The 18,438-nt window shown below is 43.0% G+C and overlaps 1 protein-coding gene across 10 annotated transcripts in view; it reads right to left on the reverse strand.

The window, feature by feature from the left end:
• The window catches only part of GEMIN6 (gem nuclear organelle associated protein 6), a 42,693-nt gene extending 29,182 nt beyond the window's left edge, over positions 1-13,511 (reverse strand). Inside the window, exons 1-4 of one of the 10 annotated variants that reach the window (XM_003125214.4) lie at positions 12,934-13,466; positions 12,652-12,795; positions 7,791-9,635; positions 7,403-7,501 (exon numbers count right to left, since the gene is read on the reverse strand). In XM_003125214.4, the coding sequence (XP_003125262.1) occupies positions 9,260-9,635; positions 12,652-12,776 (501 nt within the window). In that variant the 5' untranslated portion in view covers positions 12,777-12,795; positions 12,934-13,466 and the 3' untranslated portion in view covers positions 7,403-7,501; positions 7,791-9,259. Of the gene's footprint in view, positions 1-7,402; positions 7,502-7,790; positions 9,681-12,651; positions 12,796-12,933 lie in introns of those variants that run through there. The other 9 variants (XM_003125215.4, XM_013996196.2, XM_013996197.2 and 6 more) reach the window with 9 other exon arrangements.

The following is an 18,438-nucleotide window of genomic DNA, read 5'->3' on the forward strand; positions in this document are numbered from 1 at the left end:
AATGCAAGACATAATCCAAGTAAGTCTTTCCTGGTTTAGTGAACACTGAGACAATAGGCAAAATTTAGATAATGTCTCTATTAAATCACATTACTGTATTAATGTTTTCTGATTTTGATAATTATACGGCAATTAAGAAAATTTCCCCATATTTCCATTGGGTCTGCAATTTATTCTTACACAGTTCAGGGGGAAATGAACACGTTCATACACATGCACAGAAAATGTAAATGAGGTAAAATGTTAACATTTGCTGGATAAAGACTATATGGCAAATCTTTGTCCCATTCTCACAAATTCTCTGAAAGTCTAAATTTATGTGAAAGTAAGTTAGAAGCAATGTGTCTCTAATTATAGTTGCTCATTAACATGTATATCCATGTGAGCAAAAATGAGAAACGCAAACAGATATGACAAGATAATGAGAATATGGGGGGAAAGGCCCTTCTTAAAAATGAAGGATCTTCTTAAAAACATAAATCAGGGAGTTCCCATCATGGCACAGCAGAAACGAATTCAACTAGGAACCATGAGGCTGCAGCTTCGATCCCTGGCCTCACTCAGTAGGTTAAGGATCTGGCATTGCTGTGAGCTGTGGTGTAGGCTGCAGACGCTGCGCGAATCCTGCATTGCTGGTGGCTCTGGCGTAGACCGGCAACTGTAGCTCCGATTGGCCCCCAGCCTGGGAACCTCCTTAAGCCTCGGGTGCAGCCCTAAAAAGCAAAATAATAAATAAAAATTAAAAATGGTTGCAATTCTCACTTAAAATAAAATTTAAAAAATCAGGAGTTTCTTGTGGCACAACAGGTTAAGGATTTGCAGCAGCTTGGATCCCTGGCCTGGGAACACCCATATGCCACAGGTGCAGCCAAAAAAATTAAAGACATCAAACAGTTCCCATGTTGGAAATAAACACATGGGGAAGTGTTAATAAAAATTAAAGCAACGTTAAAACACCATTTTGTGTTTAGTTGTAAAATTATACAAAATATTAACACTCTAAGGGTATAATGAAATTTATATACACATTACTGTTCTGATCAATGTAAAGCAACACAAACTATTAAAAGAAAACCTACATGTGTTCATACTCTTTGACATAATACATTTCTAGGCATTAGTTTTTTTGTTTTGTTTTGTTTTTTTGTCTTTTGTCTTTTTTTGTTGTTGTTGTTGTTGCTATTTCTTGGGCCGCTCCCGCGGCATATGGAGGTTCCCAGGCTAGGGGTCCAATCGGAGCTGTAGCCACCGGCCTACGCCAGAGCCACGGCAACGCGGGATCCAAGCCGCGCCTGCAACCTACACCACAGCTCACGGCAATGCCGGATCGTTAACCCACTGAGCAAGGGCAGGGACCGAACCCGCAACCTAATTGTTCCTAGTCGTATTCGTTAACCACTGCGCCACGACGGGAACTCCGGCATTAGTTTTTGATAAAAGGAATAAAGATGTGTAATACATCTTTGCACCATAATCTATCATAGCAAAAATAACACGTCAAAAATTTGAGACTTTTTTTTGCCTTGCCTGCAGCATGCAGAAGTTCTCAAGCCAAGGATCGAACTCATGCCGCAGCAGTGATAACACCAGATCCTTAAACCACTAAGCCACCAGGAAACTCCCAAAAAGTGGTAGTTTCTTTTCTTGCAGCGACTTGATATGGGATTTCAGTTCCCAGGCCAGAGATTAAACCCCAGCCATAAAAGTGAGAGTATGGAGTCATAAACAAGACCACTGGGGAACTCCCTAAGGGACTATTTTATAAGTCTTAGTCCATAATACAACATTATCTTAAATAAAAATATTAAAACTACTGAAACAAACTGTACACATTCATTACAATTATTTAAAAACTTAAAATACTGTAATATGCAGAAGTTAAAAGAATGTTTGGGTCATGGTATAATTTTTTAATAAAAGTTGTTTAACATAATGTTGTCTGAAATAAACCAAAAACACACACACAAAAAAAGGAAAAGAGACATTATGAAAATGCCACCAGTTCTCAAAAAATTACAATCATTTTAAATTTTTAATTAATTTTATTGAAAACAATTCACAGAAAATAGTCAATGTCCACCATAGCAATTTTAGAAGGTGGAGAGATTTAGGAAGTCAGGTGAACAGTAGGACAGCAAGACAGCACAGAATTTATATTAAAGAAGGCAGGAAAAACTGTTGAAGGCGATATTGACAGTTTCATAGGTGTATGCTCATCTCCAAACTTATCAAGTTGTATTCATTAAATATGTAGTTTTTGGAGTTCCCACTGTGGTGCAGTGGGTTAAGAACCTGATTGTGGCCGCTCAGGTTGTTGCAGAGGCCAGGATTCAATCCCTAGTCCAGCACAGTGGGTTAAATGATCTGCAGTTGCTGCAGCTTGGATTCAATCCCTGGCCTCAGTAATTTCTATATGCCTTGGATGCGGCCATTTAAAAACAAAAACAAACAAAAAAAAAAAAGGAGTTCCCATTGTGGTGCAGTGGAAATGAATCCCGAATCCCACTACTGTCCATGAAAATGTGGGTTCATTCCCTGGCCTTGCTCAGTGGATTAAGTATCTGGCATTGCCATGAGCTGTGGTATGGATCCCAGATGCGGCTCGGCATAGGCCAGCACCTGTACCTCCAATTCGACTCCTAGCCTGGGAACTTGCATATGCTGCAGATGTGACCCCCCCAAAAAAACCCGTAAGTGTTTTTTTATGATATTTTAACCTCAAAGTGGTTTCATTTATTTTTGGCCCCACCCACAGCAGCCACCCGACTTGCTCCAATGACAAGGCCAGATCCTCAACCCACTGCACCACAATACAACTCCTCAAGCGGTTTTAGAAAAGCCAGTTGTATTTGGCAATGGGGGCAATTGATATGTGCAATTATAGTCCTTCACTGCTGATTTATCCCACAACTATAGTAATACTTAGCTTTGTCCCTAGCATTCTAGAATCTAATTCAAGGGCATTATGGGAGTTCCCTTGTGGTGCAGCTGGTTAAGAATCCAGTGTTGTCACGTCAGGGACTCTGGTCACTGCTATGTCACAGTTTTGATCCCTGGCCAGGGGACTTCCATATGCCATGGACGTGCCCCCCACCACACACAAAAAAAGGAAAAGAGGCATTATGAAAATGCCACCAGTTCTCAAAAAACTACGATCGTTTTAAATTTTTAATTAGTTTTATTGAAAACAATTCACAGAAAATAGTCAATGTCCACCATAGCAAATTTAGGAATAGGTGGAGAGATTTAGGAAGTCAGGTGAACAGTGGGAAGGCAAGACAGCACAGAAGCTGGAAGCTTTGCTCCAAAGGGATCAAAAATTATTCTGTGAAAGTCATAACCTTTTGTTCTAAAAAAGTATTCTTGGCACCACACATGTTCTAAGACTGTCCTAGCTACTGCCTCCAGGTAGCAGCAAGCAGAGCCAGCTTTGGGGAAGACTCTCTCCCTCCACCCCTACTCCCCACCCCACCCCCCATTCTACCCCCTGGAATCTGGAACCAGAGGAGGGATCGGAAACAGGCGAGTTAAACTCCTGGCGAGAATCTTAGCTGGGCAACTGGCTGGCCCAACTCCCTAAGCAGGCAGGCTTCCAGGGCTGAGCCAGACTAAGCACTCTCTTCAGCACTCAGGTTTTGTTCACAAGACAAATTAAACAATCAGAAGACTCAGTTGCCAAGAAAATCTGTCTCCGGCTCATGAGTCTGACAGCAAATAGATCTACCAACACCAATGCCCATGGGTCAAGGCTCAGTCCTGACCAAGGCTGTGGATAATTTCCTGTATTTCCATTTAACTGGTTCTTATTCCCCTTCCCCTATTTGCGAGCTGAAGACAGTCAGTGAAGGGGCACCTTCTGGTCACAAGGAAAAAGGCTGTGGGCTACATTTCACTTCTGTGGTCATGGAACTTCAAAGTTGTGAGGAAGGACTTTATTTTTTTGCTTTTTAGGGCCGTACCTGTGGCATTGCAAAGTTCCTGGGCTAGGGGTTGAGTGGGAGCTACAGCCACAGCTCACATCAACACCGGATCCCTAACCCTCTGAGCAGGGTCAGGGATCGAATCTGCATCTTCACAGGTACTAGTCGGGTTTGTTTCCCCTGAGCCACAATGGGAATTCCCAGGAAGGACTTTTTTTTTTTTTTTTTTTTGTCTTTTTGCCATTTCCTGGGCAGCTCCCGTGGCATATGGAGGTTCCCAAGCTAGGGGTTCAATCTGAGCTGCAGCCACCAGCCTATGCCAGAACCATAGCAATGCAGGATCCGAGCCGCGTCTGCGACCCACATGAGAGCTCACTGAGCAAGGGCAGGGATCAAACCCGCAACCTCATGGCTCCTAGTCGGAGTCGTTAACCACTGCGCCATGACGGGAACTCCGAAGGACTTTCTATTCTCCGAAGTTTCTAAACTGCTTTTGCAAGTATGATCTGGGAGTTTGTTACAAGTGCAGGTTTGTGGTCCCCTACTAAATCAGAATAGATTGCTGAACCCTGCTACTAATTTGTGCTAACAAGCCCTCCAGCTGATTCTGAATTTTGACAAAGTGCGAGAAGCAGTAGGTAATCCTATTACTCTACAACTATGCAGAAAATAACAGCTATGTTATCAAACTGCTTTCAAAGAACCCCTAAAACCTGAATATTCTAAAGTATTTCTTTCAAGTACCACAAGATTCTTTTTGTATGGATGACAAGGGATAAAACAAAGGTCAAACCTGCCTTGGAAGGACACTCTGACCCCTGATAGACTAGTTCAAGGATCTCCTAGGGCAAGCTGTATGGTTAAAAACAAACAAACAAACAAACAAAAAACCTACCCTATTTTTCTATAAATATAAGCCATATAGTTTGTTAATACTCGACTCTACCAATATGGCTCAAGGGAAGCCACAGAAAGCACACAAAACCAGTGGGTACAACCGTGTTCCAATAAAACATTAAAAAAGAAGGCAGCAGACAAGATTTGGCCCAAGGGCCCATGGTTTGCTAACCCCTGTCCTAGGGAGTCAGGGGATTGGTGTTTAAATCTGATATGGGAACCCAAGGGTCACTGTCGATGTTCCCCTGCAAAGACCCCATTGCACTGGACCCCAAAGGCATGCAAGCCTTGCTGTCTAGCTTGGAGTCCAAAAACAAACAAACAAACAAAAAAAAACAAAACACAAACCATGGCATCAGTGCTTTGGCAGATGGGGGGGGACCTTACCCATGTGAAGCAACATCCCAGAGCAGCATCCTGTGCGTGGCTAACAGCAAGCAGGATGTGGCAGCAGAATTCCACACCCAGGGGAGGAGGCGGCTACCGTTTATAGAGGAATTTGACATCAGGTTGGCTCATCAGTTACCAGGGAAACCAGCAACCAAGGCAGGCGCCCCTCAGGTCAACCACCATCACGAGGGCAGATGCTTCCCTTGAATAAACTAACAGGTGGAGCTGCTCTGGCCTAAGGGGCAGGGGGCAAGTGGGAGCAAACACATTCACGTGAGTAGGGCATAGGTGAAACAGGGGCTGGTCACGCAGGGGCATGTACAGAGAATAAGAGAACAGCCGTCTTGAGTGGCCGGACCATACACTCCAGCCCTACATACCCTGCTCCACCCTCACATCTTGGTCAACCCCTCTTCTGTGATATCCCTAGGGTCAGGTATGGAGAGGTGCACTGCAACCCCAGTGCCGCAAATGCAGTACAGACCACAGTCTGGAGTATCAAGAGTGCAAGAGATGGGCAAACTTTTGGAGCCAGGCATCTACTGGGTCAGCTTTTCCCGGGACGACCACAGGAGAACGACAACAGCATAGACCCAACTCATTTCACAGGGAGGCCACTGTGGCTGCCCAGTCCACAAACACATTCCTTCTTCTGACCAGGGATGAAGTGGGAGATGGTCCACAGGCACCACATAGGGAAGATCAGGACCATTAACCAAAAACACAAGCAGTGAGAGCACTCCGAGATAACACCACCCTGCCTGTGGGCTGTCCTGGCCTGTAGGACCAGACTTCCTGTCCACCCTCAGTCCCCACAGCCAGGGCCAAATACTAGCAAGGCAATGGGACAACAGATTACAAGGTCAATATAATGGTGTCTCTCTCCAGTAAGGGGTCCAGATTAGTTAGGTTAGTAGACTTGGGTGAGGCCGGGTGGAAGAGCAGTGGTATCTGTAGGTCCTGTTTCCATCCTGCTCCCCAAGGGGCAGCAATCCTAAACCATGGGGGACGCCCCTGCCAGTCTCAAGGCCACTTCGTCATGTATTTCCCCAGGGGTAGAACCTGTCACAAGGACAAAAGTGACTTATGGTCCTGACTGAGTGGACAATTCTTTGGTGGTCAGCAGTTGAGCTCCGAGGCGGCAGAGCAGTTGCCTCTTGGGCACCAGGGTGTAAACACTGGGATGATTGCTCCTGGCCTATGCAGTTAGAGTTCGCAGGGCTTGAGTCAGCCTCCTGATGCACATGTTGTGAGAGCGAGTTTCCTGTCTCAACTATTGCTTAAGTAGTCTATTCATCCCTTTCAAGTTAGCCAGGCAGCAGTGGGGTCATCGAGGAGGCAGAAATACCAAGATAGGTCATTTGTCTTGGCTCATTCCTGAGCTTCATGGCCACTAAAATGGATTCCTTGGTCACTAAAGATGTCCATGGGGGTCCTACAGGTCACACATGGCTATTCCAGACCCTGAACAGTGTTTTTGCATTGCTCCATTGCCTGGGATAGGCCTTTTCTGTATTCCATCTGCTGTTATGGATTGCAGACTGCGTATAGCTCCTGCTCCACTAGATCACTGCTCTGCCCCCTTCCACAGCTGGCAACAGAAGCCCAAGGGCACTCTCGCTAATTTGCCGTTACCACAGACTCCAACCAAACCCTCGGAGTAACTGGCCGTGCCCAATTCACAAGCCGGGCCCTAATATCCCTAAAGCCCGTGTCTTTAACGGTTTAGGGGTGGTGGGTCAGGGGCCTGCCTGTCTTCTGTAGATAACCCAGGTCCTTGCATTTTGTCTGTATTCGACAGCCACCCCCCTGCAGTCAGATGAACCACAATCATGAGGCTTCTACTTTTAGGTTTGTTGTTTATTTTTTCCCCACAACCAAGGTATGTGAAGTTCTTGGACCAGGGACAGAACCCTCACCACAGCTGCAACCTGCAGCACAGCTGTAATAAGACCAGAACTGGATCCTTAACCTATTGAGCCACAGGGGAATTTCCTATGGGGCTGCTACTTTTAAACTTGAAAGAGGCTGAGGTTAACAGGTTATCATCAATATAATGAGAGAAAAGCATCGTTTATGGAAGTCGGCAGCCACAGGGCCCCATGTGTTAGTGGGCAGCCAGCTTGGGACTCCCCCAGCCCCCACCCCCACAACTTTCCATCACCCATTCTCACTTCCTACATCTTGGCACTCACGGGAGTTTCCTCGGCCTCCTGGCTGCCTTGTCAGTTGTTGGGCTGCACCCCGCAGGTCTGCAAGCCTTGTGGATGCTCAGCCTTGAGACCAAGAGAAGCCTGGAGACAGCAACAGAAATATCAACAGCTTACTAGGCAGAGGAGCTTACACATCTGAAGCAGAGTCCTAGAGTGACAAGGGCCTGAAGTTGCCTAACCTCTATTCTAGGGAGTAAGGGGCTTGAAGTTTTAATCTGTGGGAACCCTGTGAGCACTGTAGATGTTCTCCCGCAAAGACCCTGTGGCTCTGCACCCCACAGCCCAGCAAGCCTTGTTATGCAGCTTGTAGTCCAAAGAAAGAACCCAGAAGTAGCGACATCAGTGCTTTAGTAGAGGGGGGAGATCTTACACATTTGAAGCAAGGTCCTGAAGTAACACTCCACCACGTGTGGCTGAGGGTGAGGAGAATATGGCTACAGACTTCCCTAGCTGTGGGAGGAGGCTACCATTTATAGGAGGAATTGACACCGGGCTGGCTCATCAGTTACCAGGGAAACTAGCTTCCCTTGAATAAACTAGCAGGTGGAGCTGTTCTGGCCTAAGGGGCAGAGGGTAAACACATTCACATGAGTAGGCGTAGGTGAAGTAGAGACTGGTCACCCATGAGGATGTACAGACAGCAAGAGAATAGCCATTTTGAGTAGCCTAAACTAACAATCTGGGGTTCCTTTGTGGGCCAGAAACCTCTCTGACTGGCTTCCAAGTGGTAGGATCAGAGCACTGTGACTCAGAAGTCTGAGCCAAACCCACCAGGCAAAAGAACTGGGTTGAGCTCAGCAGCAAAATACCTGTCACCTTTTTCCTCAGAGATATCAGCCACTGCTCACTTTCAAGGCTTTTCAGAGTTATAAGGTTTATGTGTTAAGATTTTACCAACAATCAAAACTTTCAAGTCTCAACCAAAAAAGCATATAGTCTAATCAAAAAAACTATTTCATCATTATACAAACAACTTTAAAAAATAACCTTTTTAAAATAGACACATTTGGAGTTCCCGTCATGACTCAGTGGTTAACAAATCCAACTAGGAACCATGAGGTTGCAGGTTCGATCCCTGGCCTTGCTCAGTGGGTTAAAGATCTGGCGTTGCTGTGAACTGTGGTGTAAGTTACAGACGCAGTTTGGATCCCACATTGCTGTGGCTCTGACGTAGGCCGGCGGCTACAGCTCCAATTTGACCCCTAGCTTGGGAACCTCCATTTGCCACAGGAGTGGCCCTAGAAAAGGCAAAAAATAAAAACAATAGATGCATTTAGTTAGTGCAAAGGAAGGCTATAACAAGATTGTGGGAGTCCCCATTATGGCTCAGTGGTTAGCAAACCCAACTAGCATCCATGAGGACACAGGTTCAATTCCTGGCCTTGATCAGTGGATTAGGATCTGGTGTTGCTGTGAGCTGTGGTATAGGTTGCAGACGCAGTTTGGATCCCATGTTGCTGTGGCTGTGGTACAGGCAGACAGCTACAGCTCTGATTTGACCCCTAGCCTGGGAACCTCCGTATGCTGTGAGTGTGGTCCTAAAAAGACCAAAACAAAACAAAAACTGAGATTGTATTTTAACTTTGAATTTTATAACAAATTTAACATGTTCCATCTTTTCCGAATACATTTCTTGTCTAACAAAAATGGAGGTGTATCCCCATCACAAGAAAAGACTCGTAATTCTGATGTCCCTGTTACAGTTTTGTTTGAGGTGCCATCCTGCCCGGTTTACTTATTAGCACTCATGATCCATATCTTTTATTTCAGCAGAAACAACAAAGACTTTCCAAAAGAGGAAGTCTTATTTCAGTCAGTGCACCTACAGTTCTCAGCCTTTCAGTGGGAAGCTGCAAGATGTCCTTGAATAAGATCCTGAACACGGGACAAAATAATCTCATTAGAACTACTGCAATTTTCTGGACCATATGGGGGGTCTATAGTCAAGACCCCAGCCACACAGAGAGTCCTTCGTGAATCTCCCTGTTCAGTGATGGGGATGTGGTTCTTCTCCAGCCATTTCTTCAGGCTGTTCTTTCTCTCTTCCAGATCCTCCGGGCTGTATGCCTTGCAGTCTCCAGACATGAACAAATGCATCAGTTTCTCTCTCACGTTATGGTCCCCTTCATTCACAATTTCAACAGTCTGCACACCATGTCCCATGATTCCGGTCACAGACATGCTGCCATCTTCAAGGAAGTTCACGAGGACAATACTTTGGAGGAAAAGTAAGTTCAGAGCATAGTTGCAAAAGAAAAACCTAAAGACACATAAAACTATGGGAGAAGCTATGCAACAAGGGGCAGCATCAACCCCCAACAGGTCACTAGAATAATAGGGAATGCTCTTCCCCATTTTAAATTAATCCTCTCACCACAAGTGTTTTCACTTGCTCAATACAAATTCTCTGAGGGTCCTAAACATCTAAATCTTTTGCCCAGCTAAAGCTAATCATTGTGGGATGTAGTTAAAGCATTAAGGAGTTGTAAATGTTTTAAATGTGTATTAGGAAAAAAGACAGGGTACAGATTTAACTTTCAGAGTTTAAAAAAAAAAAAAATGAATAACTCCCCTTCAGAGCAGATGGAAGAAAATAACAAAGCACAAAATTAATCAAGCAGAAAACAAAAGCGTCAATAAGAGGATCATCCAAGCCAAAAGCTGGTTCTTTGAAAAGGATATATAAATTTCAGAAAACGCAGCCAAGATTAATAAAAAGAGAGAAAAAAAAAGGCACATATAAATAATATTAGGAAAAAGGCAGCAAAAATTAATAGTATAAAATATTAAGAACCAATTTAAGCCAATAATTTTGAAACTTAAAACAGAAGACTTCCTAGAAGATATAAATTTCTACCGCTGACTTAAAAAAAGAGAGAGAAAGTACATAGTCCTATAATTTTTAACAAAAACTGAATAACAAGTTTAAAATCTTGCCATGGTGGCGGGGGTAGGTGGGGGAGGCCCGGATAATTTTACCAGGAAGTTCTATAAAATTTTCAAGGATCAAACATTTCTATCCAACCAAATTCTTCTAAGAGAATATAAAAGGGAGACAGACAATGCCTCAACTTATTTAGTGAGGCTAATAATACCTTGATACCAAAAGCAGAGGACAGGGTTAAAAATAAAAATATAGACTAATCTCACTCATGAATATAAATGCAAAAATCTAATTAAAATGATATATAATATGATGCGATGTGCTGTAACATGATGAGAATTTCATTTTCATGGTACTTTTCCCAAAAACCTACAACCAACAGTCTCTGAGAAAGCATCACACAAACCCAAATTGAGAGACATTCTACAAAATACCACACCAGAACTCTTCAAAGATGTCAGGGTCATGAAAAACAAAGACTGAAAAACTGTCACATATCAGAGGAGACTAAGGGGACATGATGATTAAATGTAATGTGGGATCTTGGATTCGATACCAGAAGAGGAAAAGGTCAGGAGTGGAGAAAGTGATAAAATCCAAATGATTGTAGTTTAGTTAATGTAAATTGTTAGTTCTGACAAGTGTTTAATTGCTGTGTAAGCTGCAAACATTAGGAAGCTGGGGATATAGGTACTCTCTGTGCTTTCTTTACAATTCTTGTGTAAGTCTAAAATCATTCCAAAATAAAGTGTGTTTGTATTACCACCTTTAAAGTAGACTTGCAAAAAATAAATCTGATTCTAATCAAACCTCTAGATATGTATGCTAGTTTTTAGGAAATAGAAGATAGAAGACCATGTTTAATTATACCATGACAATGCAATGAGTTAAATCCAGAGTGTGTTCAATTCTCTAAGACCAGAGACTCCATTTCTTCAACAAATAAATGATATGGAAAACCAAAGAGAGAGAAAGTACAATTTCTAGATTAAGATTTTTAAGAGACACATCAACAAACTAATAAACCAATATGAAAAGATACTTTGGGAGTTCCCATTGTTGTGCAGCAGAAACAAATCCGACTAGGAACCATGAGGTTGCGGGTTCAATCCCTGGCCTTGCTCAGTGAGTTGAGGATCTGGAGTTGCTGTGATCTGTGGTGTAGGCAGCAGACTCGGCTGGGATCGTGTTACTGTGGCTCTGGCTAGGCCAGCAGCTATAACTCCGATTGGACCCCTAGTCTGGAAACCTCCAAATGCCGCGGGTGTGGCCGTACAAAGATAAAAGACAAACTTTGGAGACAATCAGGAAAATCTGAACTCGGACTAAGAATTAGCTAATATTAAAGTTATTTTCACTTTTGTTAAAGTGTTATAATGTTATGTGGTTACTTTTATTAGAGTCCTAATCTGCTAACAGCTATAATGAAGGATTTATGAGCACATCATTAAAAATTATCTCTGGGAGTTCCCATCGTGGCACAGTGGTTAACGAACCAGACTAGCATCCATTAGGATGCGGGCTCCATCCTGGCCTCGCTCAGTGGGTTAAGGATTCAGTGTTGCCATGAACTGTGGTGTAGGTGTAGGCTGCAGATGCAACTCTGCTCCCATGTTGCTGTGGCTGTGGTGCAGGCCAGCAGCTACAGCTCTGACTGGACCTCGAGCATGGGAACCTCCATATGCTGCGCAGGTGCAGCCCTAAAAAAAAGATAAAAATAAATAAACAAATAATGAAAAATAAAAATTATCTCTGTAATTGGCCTCAAAATATCTGGGAGAATAAGGCTAGTGTTCATTATACTACTCTCATTACATTTATATGTATTTGAAACTTTCCAATAGAATGTAATAAAAAAAAGGAGTGTCCCATTTTTATGAACCTGGCTGGTCTAGAAGAATTCTATACTATACTATAAATAGCATATTCTATAAGAACAGTACTTAGATTCAAAGGATATTAAATTCTTATGCGAGAATAATTAGCCTTTCATTTATCTGCTTTTTTTTTTTTTTTTTTTTTTGTCTTTTTGCCTTTTCTAGGGCCGATCCCACGGCATATGGATGTTCCCAAGCTAGGGGTCCAATCGGAACTGTAGCTGCTGGCCTACGCCAGAGCCACAGCAACGGGGGATCCGAGCCACTTCTGCAATCTACACCACAGCTCACGGCAACACCGGATCCTTAACCCACTGAGCAAGGCCAAGGACCGAACCTGCAACCTCATGGTTCCTAGTTGGATTCATTAACCACTGAGACACGAGAGGAACTCCTTTCTGCTTTCTTAGTATGAAATAACATATACACAGAACAAAGGGGGATTTCTGGGAAGCAGGACCCATACTCACTTGGCAGAGACTGGGTCTGTGGTTAAAACCCATCCTTTATACTCCTTCTCACTGGCTGTCACTCTGACTTCTTTGTAAGTGTAATCTTGCCATTCTAAGGGGCCTTTCTTCATCCATTCATTCATGGCTGCCAGCTGGCTAGATCTAAAACAACCACCAGTTCGGATTAACATATATGTTCCATCCAAGCAAACGTATTACCCCTGATGTCCACTCTAATGGCGAGAGAGAACACCTGCGATTTGCCTCAAATTCCACATCAAGGAAACAGTTAAAACTTACTATTCAGTCTGAAAGCCAAGCGGACACCGAGTTGCCGCGGGCCCGTCTGGGGTAACTCATCTGGCACAATTCTATTTCACCTTCCAATCCCATTCCTGATCACCTTCGCGCTGGCTTTGATCTCCGATCTGAAGATGCTCGGACCCCGGACCCTTTAACTCTGCTCTCCTTCGATCAAAGAAGCTCACTCCACACACTATTAGTCAAAATTGAAAAAGAAAACTCCTCTCATACCCACACATTTCCTCTCTGGTTCTGTTTCTCCGCTGGATCCCGCCAGGGAGAGGCCTCCGGAAAATGACAATTTCAATTTAAAATTTGTTTGGAGGATGCGTAAACGAAGGGGCAGCAGCTAGGCTCTAGAGCTGATTCCCTGACCTAGCCCGTATCAGCAGGATTCTCAGAGCTGTACTCAAACCAGGTGATACTTAACATTTAATCCTGACAAACGAGGAAAATACCAATTAAAACTTCTGGCACCAACCGGCCCTGAGCAACCACGCGAGAAGGAAGGAATCTCTTGAGCGGAGTCCAGTGTGCTTTGCGCCATGTCGTCACTTCCTACCCCCAGAATTCTCCGGTTTGTAGTCCTTGGCCTTGGTCACACTTAGAGATTTGAGAGTCCGGGAGGATTGGAATGATAAAAGCAGCGTTCAGAGTGCAGGCAAGGCCTGATTTTTTTTTTTTTTTTTTTTTTTTTTTGGTAATGATAATAAGCCTCCTTGTTCGCTAAGGTCACCTCTTCGCTGCCACCATGGACATTTCAAAGTAAAAATTTTAAAAGGAAAGACTCTTGCCACCCCTTCCTTGGGAGTAGAACTGGATTTCCACCTTCACCGTGAATTCAAAGCACATGAACCCTCCAGGTAAATCCTAAAGCTTTAGAAGTGTGAGGTGACAGTGCCTTGGAAAAGAGCCACAGAACCAAGCTATTTCTTGTTTGGCTTGTGTAAGGCAATTAAGATGCCTGCTCCTTTGAGACATGCCCTTGATACAGTCCTGTAGGAGGTGCAGAAGCTGAAAGAAAAGCAAAAGATTGGGTTGAATAAATTCTCCTACCCCCGAGTGGAAAAACGCAAAAGACTTGATTGCACCACAAATTTCTGGTCATGTATTTTAGTTAGTTTCTGGCAATGGTCCAGAATTTTTCCCAGACTGTGATCCTGAAAATTGGTACAAGATAAGAAATGTCGAGTTCCTGCAAATGTGAACACCAAGGGAGATTTACAAATAACTGAATTAGGGGAATGGTACTGTCAAACCACGATATAAAGGAGTTCCCTTGTTGCACAGGAGGTTAAGGATTTGGTGTTGTCACTGTCTTGGCTTGACCACTGCCATGGCTTGGGTTCATTCCCAGGCCTTGGGAATTTCCACATGCCAGGTGTAGTCAAAACACACACACACACAATATAGAAAACACCTATAGTTAATCAGCTTTTCCCTTACTACTTGGGATTGGAGTTCCATGTAATCCTTGAAGTTTATTGTTTCTTAATGTCGTCATTTCAAATAATCCTTCCCCACACCTTCACTTGTTGAATGATTATATTAGTGTGGCTTTTGTAGATTAAATTAGATTTTGCCAGAAAAAGTCCTCCATAAGTCTGCAAAGAGCTAATATAAATGCCAATTATTACGCTGTAAAGAAAAATATTTGACCTAATAAAAATTCAGTCCAAAAGGCTACAATCAGAGTTCCCATTGTGGCTAAGCATGTTAAGAACCTAACTAGTATCCATGAGGGTGCAGATTAGATCCCTGGCCTCGCTCAATTAATGAGGAACTGGCAGTTGCCGCAAGCTGCAGAGAAAGTTACAGACTTGACTCACATCTAGCATTGCTGTGGCTGTGGTGTAGGCCAGCAGCTGCAGCTACAATTCTACCCCTAGCCCAGGAACTTCCATATGCCACATATGTGCAGCCCTAAAATTAAAAAAAAAAAAAGAGCTACAACCAAATAGTGACAACTGGTTATTTGCATTTTAAGACTACTATCTTTTCCCTGGTCAGCTCCTACCCTCATCTCCAGGTGCTTCCTTCATCCCCAATTGGTGTCCCTTTCTCACATTCTCTATGCCCCCCACCCCCGCTCCTTCCTAATGTCTACCTCTCCCTCAACCTGTGCGCACACGCACACACGCAAGCACTTAGCTCTTGCCAAGACCAAAATTGCTTATTTTAGATTTTGGAGTACATTTAATTTAGCAAAGAAATATATATACATTTTTTTGTCTTTTTGCCATTTCTTGGGCCGCTCCTGTGGCATATGGAGGTTCCCAGGCTAGGCATCTAATCTGAGCTGTAGCCACCGGCCCACACCACAGCCACAGCCACATCAGATCCAAGCCGTGTCTGCAATCTACACCACAGCTCATGGCAACACCAGATCCTTAACCCACTGAACAAGGCCAGGGACCGAACCTGCAACCTCATGGTTCCTAATCGGGTTTGTTAACCACTGCACCACGACGGGAAATCCATAGCAAAGAAATACATTTTAAAGAAATTTTTGGAGTTCCTGTCGTGACTCAGTGGTTAACCAATCTGACTAGGAACCATGAGGTTGCGGGTTCAATCCCTGGCCTTGCTCAGTGGGTAAGGATCCAGCGTTGCCACGAGCTGTGGTATAGGTTGCAGACATGGCTTAGATCTCGAGTTGCTGTGGCTCTGGTGTAGGCTGGTGGCTACAGCTCCAATTCGACCCCTAGCCTGGGAACCTCCATATGCCTCGGGGAGCTGCCCAAGAAATGGCAAAAAAAGACAATAAATAAATAAATAAATCATCAATAGTCTTATACTGTTTGCTGTTCTTTAACACAGTGCAAAGATAAACCTGCCTTGCCCTGGCTAAACTATCACAAATTTCAATTCACAGTGTTGGGTCTGAAAAGTAGGTTAAAAAATGAGGGGGGGGTGGAAGTGGTAATTTTACTAAGGATATTCATGAAAGGCAAGGTCAGGAAAAAATAAAGTATTTTGGCCTAAGATTTTTTTTTTAGTGTTCTTGCTTGCATTCAATAAGTAAAACCCATTAGAAGTATCCATTCTTTGTCTGTTTATTCATCAAGCATACATTGTGTACCTATGCCTACTATGTTTTCTATTAAGAACTAGGAATTCAAAAACTAATTTAAAAAATGTTTTGCCTTTGGGGAGTTGATATCTTCTTGTACTTGTAAACAAGTAAGCAATCATTCTACCTGGAGGTGATAGTAAATGGCAAGGGTTGGGAATGGGGTTTTTAGAAAAGCTTCTAAATCAGGTAGCCCTTGAACTTGATGTATAGGCAATAAGAAACACCTACAAAAAATTCTTCACCTATGAGATTCAGAATCTGATCAAAGGAGATGTGGGCTGGAGAGAAAAACAGTGAGCAGGGAGTTTTAGGAGGGAGTTTTAGCAACCTTGGTTTCAATTTGGTTAAATCTGTAGTGTCCTGGTAAACCTGTTTGCCTGAAAAAAAGAAAGCCTGATTTGTACCATTTGGTGATAACTTTGGTGTAGCTATTCCCACCTTGGCTGATTTCAAGGTTCCAATGATTTAACAACAGGCTCAAAAAATTCAACAGGCTTTTTTGAGCCATTTTATTTTATTATTTTATTTATTTTTTTGTCTTTGCCTTTTCTAGGGCGGCTTCCTCGGCATATGGAAGTTCCCAGGCTAGGGGTCTAATCGGAGCTATAGCCGCTGGCCTACGCCACAGCCACAGCAATGCGGGATCTGAGCCACAACTGCAATCTACACCACAGCTCACAGAAGCGCTGGATCCTTAACCCACTGAGCAAGGCCAGGGATCAAACCTGCAACCTCATGGTTCCTAGTCAGATTTGTTAACCACTGAGCCACAACAGGAGCTCCTTTTGAGCCATTTTAAACTGGCTCCTTCACACCACTGAAAGTACTCCTACCAGCTTTATGATTTTGGAAGTCATTTGCCTTCTTAGATTTCAGTTTCCTTATCCATAAATGAAAATATGGGATTAGATGACCCAAGATCCCATCAGCTCTCAATTTTCATGCCTAAGACATAGAGTCACTTAGTAAACCCTATAAACTCTTGGGCAGGGCTCATGTCTGTTTTGTTTTCTACCATATACCCTACCTCTAGCACATTGCTTGGTATATAGTGAGATGCTCAATTTGAATTGAATTTTTCTTATGTAACCATATAGCAACTAATACGTGTCAGGCACTATTCAAAGAACTTTCAAATATTAACTAACTTTATAAGTGAATAAATCGATCAAAGAGAATGGAAAAAATGTGATGCAATGACATGATTAAATTGGTGTATTAGAAAGGATGCAGAGAAATTGGATGTGAGGAAAAATAGAGAGGTATAGCTCACATACAGCATAAAACATACATGTAAAATGTAGCCTCTATTCTTGAACAAAGCAGTGGCAATAGGAGGAAATTTTCTCAGAACCACTTTAGAAATGGAAATTCAATTTTCAGGAGGCAATATCCAAGTTGATTCACTATCTATCCAGCCAAGCCCAGTCAAACCCAGCATAGCCCTGCTCAGCCCTGCCCAACCCTGTTCACCACAGAGAGGGAAGATTTGTTTCCCTAGCAGTAGAGTGAAGATAGGATTGTTTTCCTAAGATAAAAATACTTTGAAGAGACTTTGTGAACCCTAAACAAATATAAAGCATGAAAGTTTCTGGCTAAAAATAAAGGCATTTATTTTTTTTTCATTGAGTTCTTCTTATTCAACAAAGAAATAAACCCAACTGGTAAGAATATACATGTTTTACATATATTTTATTTTCATTTGAAAAAAGAAGTAGAGTTAGGAGTTCCTGTCATGGCTCAGCAGAAATGAATCCGACTAGTATCCATGAGGACTTAGGTTCCATCCCTGGCCTTGCTCAGTAGGTTAAGGATCCAGTGTTGCCAAGAGCTGTGGTGTAGGTCGAAGATGCACTCGGATCTGGCATAGCTGTGACTGTGGTGTAGACCAGTGGCTATAGTTCCAATTCGACCTCTAGCCTGGGAATCTCCATATGCCACAGGTGCAGCCCTAACAAGACCAAAAAAAAAGAAGTAGACTTAACCATTTCAGTTTTTCCCTGGAATTGCCTTGGAACAAAAAAGAATGCTCAGTACTGAGTTCCTAAGGACCTGCAATAGTCCAGTTAGGAAATAAAAAGTCCTAGCCTAAGCTGGTAGCAGTGGAAAAGAAAAAGAAGGGGAAAAAAGAATAGATTCAACAACTATTTCAAAGGAGAGATGAAAGGATTTAGCGGCTGATTGTATTGAGCAAGGTCACATTGAGAACTATGACCCTAGGCCTTTAACAGAAATTCTCTTTGTTCTTTTATTCATTCATAACCCCCTCTTCCTTTTACTTTTTCCAGTATCTCAGGCTCCAAATATTTATCTACTAAATTAGATAAGAAATTTTATCATTGAATAAAAAAATGCTCCAACAGCACTTTGTGTTTATGGCACAGGAAGGCAACAGTAAAGAAACTTCAGCACTAAGTAAAATGGGT

Source organism: Sus scrofa, chromosome 3 (genome assembly GCF_000003025.6).
Source record: "Sus scrofa isolate TJ Tabasco breed Duroc chromosome 3, Sscrofa11.1, whole genome shotgun sequence".
NCBI classification, from domain to species: Eukaryota; Metazoa; Chordata; class Mammalia; order Artiodactyla; family Suidae; genus Sus; species Sus scrofa.